At 45.8% G+C, this 10,056-nt stretch overlaps 1 protein-coding gene across 1 annotated transcript; it reads right to left on the reverse strand.

Annotated features, from left to right (window-relative positions):
- Positions 1–887: 887 nt before the first annotated feature.
- On the reverse strand, positions 888–9,729 carry LOC146007571 (uncharacterized). Its single transcript, XM_083146034.1, has 9 exons — positions 9,603–9,729; positions 6,519–6,669; positions 5,588–5,770; positions 4,351–4,474; positions 4,135–4,232; positions 3,887–3,998; positions 3,245–3,342; positions 2,962–3,109; positions 888–1,736 (listed from the first exon to the last, which is right to left on the reverse strand). The coding sequence occupies exons 2-9, from the start codon at positions 6,594–6,596 to the stop codon at positions 949–951; spliced, it is 1,629 nt and encodes a 542-aa protein (XP_083002160.1). The 5' UTR covers positions 6,597–6,669; positions 9,603–9,729; the 3' UTR covers positions 888–948.
- Between the last annotated feature and the right edge of the window lie 327 nt (positions 9,730–10,056).

Here is a 10,056-nt window from a genome sequence, read left to right on the forward strand (position 1 = left end):
GCGCTGTCTCTGGCTGCAGGTCTCCTCTGCAGCTTGGGGAGGTCAGACCGGGACAACACAATGGCCCTTATTCAGATCTGAGCTCAGTACAAATTTGTTTGGAAAATGGGCAAAACCATGTGCACTGCAGGTGGGGCAGATGTAACATGTGCAGAGAGTTAAATTTGGGTGGGGTTTGTTGAAACGTAAAATCTTAATTGCAGTGTAAAAATAATGCAGCCAGTATTTACCCTGCACAGAAACAAAATGACTCACACAAATCTAACTCTCTCTATACATGTTACATCTGCCCCACCTGCAGTGCATTTTCCAAAAAAATTGTAGTGCGATCAGATCTGAATAAAGGCCAATGGGTGAGATTTAATAAGATGAGAGATTCAGAAAGTGAGAGATTTTGTAAGAAATCTCCAGTTTTTTTAAAGCAGCATCATTTACACTGCAAAACTAGTTTGATTTGGAAATGATTGCCGCTTTAAAAAAAACTGGAGATTTCTTACAAAATCTCTCACTTTCTGAATCTCTCATCTTATTAAATCTCATCCTTTAGGTCAGGGATGGGAAACCTTCGGCCCTCCTGCTGTTGTTGAACAGTTTTAGGGGGTATTCAATCAGGGGTCACGGCTGTCGAGCTGGCCCGACAGGAGGGACGAAGGCTCCCCATCCCTGCTTTATGTACATAAGTATGTAAGGAATTGGGTTTTATTTCCAGTAAATAAAGTTGTAAAACCAATGATGCTGTTGGACAACTTGGCACACATCCTCAGTGGGGAGACTGGCTCAGCACACAGTCACTACAGAGGGACTTTCTGAACTCCCTGTAACTTATGATGTGTAACAAAACTTGATTTAAAAAAAATCTAATTATTCACAAAGTGACATCGCTGACATTTAACGACATCAGATTTATCTGTAAACCATTCCCCACACTCAGAACACTGAAGCGACTTATCACCTGTTGTGACTTTTCTGATGTCTATCAAGATGATATTTGCACGTGAAGCATTTCCCACACTCAGAACACGCAAACGGTTTCTCACTTGTGTGACATCTCTGATGTCTAACAAGATGCGATTTTTGTATAAAACATTTCCCACACTCGGAACACGAATAGGGTTTCTCACCTGTGCAAATATTCTGATGTTTAACTAGACTTGAGATTTCTGTAAACCGTTTCCCACACTCAGAACATGGAAATGTTTTTCCACCTGTGTGATGTCTCTGATGTTTAACAAGACTTGATTTCTGTGTAAAACATTTCCCACACTGGGGACACATAAACGGCTTCTCACCTGTGTGAGTTCTCTGATGTTTAAAAAGAACAGATTTGTGTCTAAAACATTTCCCACACTCGGAACATGGATATGGCTTCTCACCTGTGTGAGTTCTCTCATGTATGATGAGATGCGATTTCTGTGTAAAACATTTCCCACATTCGGAACATGGATATGGTCTCTCACCCGTGTGAGTTCTAAGGTGTCTAGGCAGTGACGTCCTTGTGAAATATTTTCCACACACAGAGCAAGGGAACATTTTATCGCCTTTGTGAGCTGTTCTCTGTGGACCAATAGCAGGATGATCAGGAAAACACGGCTGATGCTCCGAGGATACATCCACACTGTGACACATTGGATGTAAATTAAGGGTAATGAGGCTTTCTTGTGCGACGTTATCCTGTATATTAAAATATGAAGGTAAAACTAGATATCCCTCAGATGAATTCTTGCTTGTGCGTCCATCTGTTGGAATAAATGTAGGAAACACATTGTATACTTCTATCACAGCCTATTTATATACTATTAGAAAGTTCAAGTTGAGTGACATAACATGAATAAGTGACACTATCATGCGATGTAATGTGAATAAGGTTGCACTACCTTACAACCTAATTTAATACTTATGTCTGGGCACACGCCTGTCTGTCTCTGGAACAGATCCCCAAATTGTTTAGTTACGGCTCTGTGTAAGACGATTGCTATGGATGAGGGGTGATGGGTGTTGCTAGTTTTTGCTGTGCTGGGAGGGATGCTGGGTGTTGGTCGGAATTGTCAATTGTGATAAGGGGCACCAGCCAACATCTTGCCTCGGGCATCAATCTGATCATAGTCCACATGGATGGTAAAAACAAGTCAGACACAAGCGGCTATTGTAGGCTTCTACGTATATAAGTGCTGAGAGGGAAGGAGAGCTGCAGGACACAGCAACACAGAATGGCGAGAGGAGAGAGCAGGACAGCAAAGATGGGGAATGGAGCAGGTATACGGGACTAAGTGGAGGAAGCATAAGGGCAGTACAAGGCTGTAACTAGGTGTGTGCCAGCGGTGTATTGCCCACACACCTAGTCTGCAGAGCAGGGATATGGCGGGCAGGAAGGGCGCGCTCCCCGCTTTGCATCCTGCTGCCGGCTACTACAGGAGAGAGGCTAGTGCCGAGTACCGGTGCCGACCTCTCTCTCCTGCAGCAGGAAAGCACCACCCACCCCTTGCACTACCGCTGCCCCATAATGCTGACACCTTTGGCACTTCTGCACTGCCGGGCTGGTGAGCAATGGGATGTACCAGCAGTAGACCTGATAGCTTTTCGGTTACACAAGGTTTAGCTGTAAGGTGCATGAACCAGGGATCCTCATACAGTAGCAGTGGATGGCATAATGGCTCCCCGGTGGTACCATCCAAATCATCTTTTACTTTGCAAGAAAACAGGTTGCCGCCAAATACTACCAGTTTGGATGATATACATTACTTGGTGGAAAAGGAAAAAAGATACTGTGACGCTGGCTTGTCTCCTGGGCTCTCCTATGAGGTTTTGTGAAGTTTAAACTGTATTCTGATTGGCTCGGTAGAGGGTGATCGGTAATTAGTTTAAATGGGGAATACCAGAAAAGTTCCAAAATTCCTTTTCTGGTTATGGTGACTACACAAGGAGAATGTGTAAATATGTTTGTAATGTGTGGTCATTACTCACCTGTGCCGATACCTGTAGGGACTTCCTCCTCCTTACACGGCTGCTCACCCATTACATACAGCTCTTCTCTTCCTTCTACAATAACATCAGTCACATACGTCTCATCTTCCTCTGGATCTTCTACCTTTATATCAGTCAGACCTTCACCCTAAGTGTCCCCAAACAACAATACAATGACACTTGTACAAAGTGTGATGTTATTACTGGAGATGGAACAGTAGAATATCAGCGTATGAGACACACATACATCTGCAGATCATACAGTGATAAGTCACTTTGGTACCTGATCCTCCTGTGGGCTCCTGTGATTCTCCTCTGTACAGTACTGGGAATAACGAGGACGGGGACATCTCTCTGGGGTAGCTCTGTTACTGGCTCCATCTGTAGGACACACATTTGTTTATTATGTGAATAAGGGGTGAGTGTGTACAGATACATAAGCAAATACCTAGACAGTGGGTATACACGAATACCAGTGTGGATGGAAATCCTACAGTATATAGCTCTACTGCATTATGACAATAGGAGATGTCATTCCCCAGTGTCATCTTAACTCCAAGAGTCACCTTATGTGTACCAGGTTCTGAGTGCAGAAACTTCTACTTTAAGATCATTGGCAATCTGTAATGTTCAGGTTTTGCTTGTAGGAAGTAAGCAGAAATTAATCCTCCAAGTCTTATGAAACATTATTAGACAAGACCAAGGTCATTTCTGAGTGTGAGGGTTGGCGATTGGTCAGATCTCTGAGCTGGTAGCACACCGCAACATGATGTAAGGACTAGGCCAGGTGTATAATAGGGGGCTGGTGGCTCTGTACTCCCCAAATGAGCAGACATTCCCTCTGTACTGGCAGAGGAGGGTGTAGAATAAGCTGCTGCTGTAATAACAGAACAAGGAGAGCAGGTTACTCTGGTTCATTTCTCACCTGTGCTGATATCTGTAGGGATTTCCTCCTCCTTACACTGCTGATCGCCTATTACATATGTCTCTCCTTCTCCCTCCAGATCTTCTGCCTTAATATCAACCAGTCCTTCTCCCTAAGAAATCCATTTCAGGTTCCATTTATTGAGATTACGTATTAGGAAATCAGTATACAAGACACACACAGTTTCTGTACAGAGAAAATACTGAAAAGTCACTCTGGTATTCGGTGGGACCCTAAATCGCCTCTACCTGATCCTCCGCTGGGGTCCTGTGATTCTCCTCTGTATTACCCTGTAGATAACGAGGACGGGGACATCTCTCTGGTGTATCCCTGTTACGGAGTCCATCTGTAGGAAACACAGTGACTGAATACATTGTTTATGTGTAAATAATTAAGTGATGCATAGAAATATATGGATATAACTACTTTTCCCTCCTTTACAATACATAAAAGTCTGGTCTTACCCAGTGATGCGAGTGGTTGCTGATTCTCCATCATCACGTCCTTGTACCGAGCCCTGTGTCTCTCTATATACTCCCACTCCTCCAGTGAGAGATAGACAGTGACATCCTGACACCTTACAGGAACCTGACACACACAATGATACAGTCATCACCCAAGCCAAGAGACGTGGTAAAGATTGAGAAAAGCAGAGGACCTAAGACTGAGCCCTGAGGTACTCCACCAGATAGAGGTAGAGAAAAAGAAGTGGAGTCAGAGAAACAAACACTGATAGGTAGGGTGAGAACCAAGAAAGAGCAGCGTCTGGAAGACCTAGGGATTGTAGCGTGTGTACGAGAAGGGATCATCCAAGGGTGGAATTACCATTAGTTTATCAGGTGCAGTTCACTAAGGCCCCTGATGAGCCCACTGCTACCCTATTACTGTTACACTCTGCCTACCCCTGCCTTTCCCTGTCTCCCTCTGACTTCCCCTGCTGCCCACAGCTTTGTGGCTTATCATGAACAAAGATTGGGGTGGAGGAGGGGGGCCCAAATTATATTTTTACACCTGGGCTCACCACCCACAAGTTCTGCTACTGGTATGGTCAACGGTGTCAAAAGCAGCAGGGAGATCAAGAAGAATTAGAAATGAGTAATGACCTTTAGACTAAGCAGTGGCCAGATCATTCACTACTTTACTCAGTGCTGTCTCTGTAGTGTTGGGAACGAAAGCCTGACTGAAGTGGGTCCAATAAATTGTGTGAGTTACGAAAGTGTGTGAGGCGAGTGTAGGAAAGTCTCTCAAGCAGCTTGGAGGGGCATGGGAGCGGAGAGATGGGACAGTAGTCAGAGAGAGAGAGAGCTTGGGTCATAATTGTGTTATTTCAGAATTGGAGTAATCACTGCATGCTTGAACAGTGATGAAAAAATACCAGTAGAGAGATTACAGATTTTAGTTAAGTTTGGGATGAGCACAGGAGACAGAGGGTGAAATTTAACAGGATGGAGAGATTCAGAAAGTGAGAGATTTGGTAAGAAATCTCCAGAATTTTTAAAACCGCAATCATTTACACTGCAAAACCATGATTTTTATTTACCGCTTTAAAAAATCTTGAGATTTCTTATTAAATCTCTCACTTTCTGAATCTCTCATTCTATTAACACATCGGTGTTACTCTATAACATCCCATTCCCAGCAGTCACCTCTCTGGTCACATCCCCCGATGTTACCATATAATGCACCATTCCCAGCAGTCACCTCTCCAGTCAGCAGCTGGATGATCTTGTTGGTAAGTTCCAGGATCTTCTGCTCATTGTCTCTCTCATGTATCAGTGGGGGCTCCGGAATGAGGTTCTGGGTCCTGCTTGATCCTCCCGACACATTGGGATTGCTACAGGCTGTCTCCCTCATATCAGATGTCTTCTTCACTACGGTGTAATTCTGAAGAAAAAAAAAGGTTTTCTAAATGTGTATATCAATCCTGATATTTTTAGTAGTTGTTTTGTCCATGACCTCAAAACTGAACCACATTTGTAAACCATATGGTGTAGTGGGAACTGGATGAAGACAGAAGGCTCAGGACATCCACCGACTGAAGATGGCAGGAGATGTAAGGTGTAAGGCTCATACACATGGGGCAGTTTTAGCTCATTTTCCAAGGGATCTGTCTAGGCTCGAGTAATGTCAATGTGACTCCCCTCACCTCCCAGGTCAGGCCCCTGTGTTAGTAATAGAGAGAGTGTGATGTGAGTCTCACTTCTCCAGCCAGGTCCTTGTGTTAGTAGTACATATATAAGTGATGTCACTGAGACACTGCCCAACCCAGACAGGTCCCTGTGTTAGTAACCGGTATAAGAGTAATGTCACTGTGACACTCCCCTCCCCAGACAGGTCCCTGTGTTAGTAATAGGGATAAGAGTAATGTCACTGACACTCCCCTCCCCAGTCAGGTCCCTGTGTTAGTAATAGGGATAAGAGTAATGTCACTGACACTCCCCTCCCCAGACAGGTCCCTGTGTTAGTAATAGGGATAAGAGTAATGTCACTGACACTCCCCTCCCCAGTCAGGTCCCTGTGTTAGTCATAGGGATATGAGTGATGTCATTGTGCTACTCCCCTCCCCACTCAGTTCCCTGTGTTAGTCATAGGGATAAGAATAATAACACTGACACTCCCAGACTTCCCTCACCTCCCCAGTCAGCAGATAGAGGATATCCAGTGTGAGATTTACTATCCTCCCATCCATTTCTTTTCTGTCTTGGTCCATCCTCAGTGAATCAGGAAACGTCTCATCCTCACATGACTTCCATCAAGACTGTGGTTTACCTCAGCTGAATCACCTAGGAATAAATATAATAATTACAATAATCACGAGGTGAACCCATGACCAGCAGTACAGCGATAATGTCCTGTACATGAATGATCAGCTGGAGCATAATCTAATAAACCATAAAAGACCAATCAGAAAGTTAGGGAATATATAAGACACATATCATGCTGGTAAAGTAGCTCCTGCTTCACAATTTATTGAGGAAAGCAGAATGCTGTATCATACCTCCCAACTTTGCTAACCTGTCCCGAAAAGGGGGTGCAGCCTAGTGCCGTGACCCCCGTTTTTATAATCTTTGTGTGGGTGCCCAGCTCTCTTAGCGACTAGGCAGCACCCGCCCCCCTCCATGCACTCCCACCCTCTTCCCTGCACTGAAGAGAGGGGACATGCACAAGCGCACATCTTCTCTTCAGAGATACACTTCCAGTCCTGCCCTGTTACAGGCGGTGTTTGAAAAATGTCAGGAGATTATTTTGTTGGTACTTTATCTCCACGCCAAGACCAAGGGGTCATTCAGACGGCTGCAAATTTGCAGGCCGGGAGAGAATAGATATACTGTGCATGCTTAAGGCCTGTACTATGCATGCACAAGTCCATCCTGCTACTTGATTGACAGGAAGCCAGAGTTTGGGGGTGGTAACTTGATGTTTTCTGGGCGTGTCGGCGAAACTACAGATGAGCCCAGATGTCTTCAGGGAAGTCATGTGATGTCAGCTCCAGCCCTGAACAGCCTGTTTCTATTGCAGCCACCAAGTTAGTCCTGGGCTATGGCATACACTGCACACACTGGCAAAATCATTTGATGGTGCGTGGTTGAAAATGGATTTGCAACTAAGTGCAGGGAGTTCACTCTGGCTGGGCATCTCATATCTGATCGCAAGGCTCTGCAGAGTAACAGCCATGCGACCAGGTCTGGATAACCCCCTTAGTAAATAGACCTCTATGTAACGCAGTGGTCAGGGAACTCGGTCCTCATTACCCCACGCAGTGCATGTTTTGCAGGTCTCCTCACAGAATCACAAGTGAAATAATTAACTCCACCTGCGGACCTTATAAAATGTGTCTGAGTAATTAGTACACCTGTGCACCTGCTGGGTTACCAGCAAAACATGCACTGTGTGGGGTAATGAGGACAGAGTTCCCTGACCACTGATGTAACATTCCTCATCACCTGTCTATGAGGCTGCTAACCTTCAGCCAGCTGCCACCTGCTTTTACCCACACAGGGTTACACCCTGGTTCCCTTCTAGTGCATGTATACCTACTGACGTCATCAGTAGGCATCAGGTCTTTCAATCAGACCGCATGACCGCTGTCAAAGGAGGGCAGATCTAACATGAAACCACAAGAAAATGGCTGCCACTCCTCTAACTACATGACTATGAACATATAAACATTTGAACATTCTCAATCCCAGCACATATACCCGCAATCACTGCCCAGCACTACACCACATACATACGAACATTGGCACATCTTAAAAAGCCTCATGCCAAGTACATATACCCCCCCATACCCACAGTCACTGCCCAGCATTATATCCTCATATCTAAAGATCTGGGTACACCTTACACAGGCTGCTTCTCCGACCCCGTGCTTGCTTACATCCTGCTATCAAGCCACCTCAGACTTGCTTGAACCTCATGTAATAGGTCTGTCTCCCCTTCCTACTAGATTGTAAGCTCCTCAGAGCAGGGCCCTCTTCCCTCCTGTTGTCAAAGCCCTCTTCTCTTCACATTTCACTCACAGTTGTCACATACTCAAAGGCAGGTATTCAACGCTGTTTGCGAGTGGTGACAGCGAGCAGGGCTTCCTGCTCGCTGTCACCACTCACCCTGACAGCATTCAACGCAGCCCCCTCATCCGCCAATTTCCCCTCGCTCCGTTTTTTGAGCGAGGGGGAATTGGCGGATGCGGCTCCAGAAGCAGCGAGACCCACGACTAAAAACTGCGAGTTTTCTGCAGCGGGTCTCGCTGTTTTGGGGAATACTCGCCGTCCTGTGACGGCGAGGATTTCCCCAGAGCGTTGCATAGTGCGAGCGGCCGGCGCGGGGGTTAAACAGCGAGGATCGCTGGTTTTCAGCAATCCTTGCTGTTTAACCCCCTCGCACCGGCATTGAATACCTGCCAAAGACTCAGTAATCATCTTTGGCCACAAGCCTCTAGTAGTACATAGATCAAGTCCTCACTACTTATATTTAAGCTGTAATGTGTACTGAACTGTGGTGCTCTTTACCTGTACTCTATTTTTGTTATTTATTCAATGTGATGCTAAGTTTTGTCTCCCTGTACTGCTGCATTGTACGGCGCTACGAAACACTTGTGGCACCCTATAAATAAAATAATAATAAAAAATAGCTTCATTCTCAGCACATGTACCCCCATACTCAGTCACTACCCAGCATTATACATCATATACTGTATACAGTCCTGGGCACACTTGACACAGCATCATGCCCAGCACATATAACCCCTGTCCAGGCTTTCTGGGTTGGCTAGGAGAGCTATAGTGTCCAGCACACACACCTTTGTACAGTGTCCAGCATTCACACCCTTCCCACAGCATCCAACATACACCACCCCCCTCTCACACTCACCGTGTCCAACACACACCCTACCCAGTGTCCAGCGCACACACCCTACCACAGTGTCCAATATACACACACCCTCTACCCAGTGTCCATCACCCCCCCCAGCACAGTGTCCAACACAAACATATAAACCCCCCCCCCACACACACCAGTGTCCAGCACACATACCCAGTGTCCAACATACACTATACAAATAGTGCCCTGCATACACAAATACATCCACTATAACCACAAACCCCAGCATACTACACATCCTATAACTAGCGAGTCTACCACATACCGACATCTTAAAAAAGAAACCTCCTCTATTACCCATAACGCCCAGCATAAACACACAACAGCGCACATATACCTGTACCACAGCCGCACAGCATCTGCCATGAGCCTGACCCCATGACGAGAGGCAGGGAGGCAGCTACTAGCAGTAGCAGGATTTTCAGGAAAAGAGGAAATACTGTCCTCAGTGAGGGCGGAAGCCATGTTGGCGGAGCCTTATACTATTGGCATACACCGCTCTAACTCCATCGACCGCAGGCAGCAGACGCAGCTAGAGGGTGCTTTGTAAACTGGTGTCCTGTCACTAGGGGGAGATTACTTTTTGGCGCCATTTTCCGGTAAAACACAATAACTGAGATAAGGCTATAGGGGCTGGTGGCCATTTTGTTGTAGTCAACCTTTCTTCCCCTATATTCTGCTTTATCAGGTGCAGATAGTTGCATTGAAGGCAAGCACATAAGAACCTTATGGTAGATGTTGGTGGGTGTGAATTACCTCTGACTGCCAACCACGTGATGATACCACTTGAC

The sequence above is a fragment of the Crinia signifera genome, chromosome 6 (assembly GCF_055691185.1).
Source record: "Crinia signifera chromosome 6, ASM5569118v1, whole genome shotgun sequence".
Classification (NCBI taxonomy): Eukaryota; Metazoa; Chordata; class Amphibia; order Anura; family Myobatrachidae; genus Crinia; species Crinia signifera.

Excerpts from the sequence above, each read along its gene's own strand:
- LOC146007571 (XM_083146034.1), bottom strand. The coding sequence starts at position 6,596 with ATGGACCAAGACAGAAAAGAAATGGATGGGAGGATAGTAAATCTCACA. Across the intron at positions 4,475-5,587 it reads TCCAGCTGCTGACTGGAGAG|GTTCCTGTAAGGTGTCAGGA; the intron begins GTGACTGCTGGG and ends TGTGTGTGTCAG. Across the intron at positions 3,999-4,134 it reads GGACCCCAGCGGAGGATCAG|GGAGAAGGACTGGTTGATAT; the intron begins GTAGAGGCGATT and ends TGGATTTCTTAG.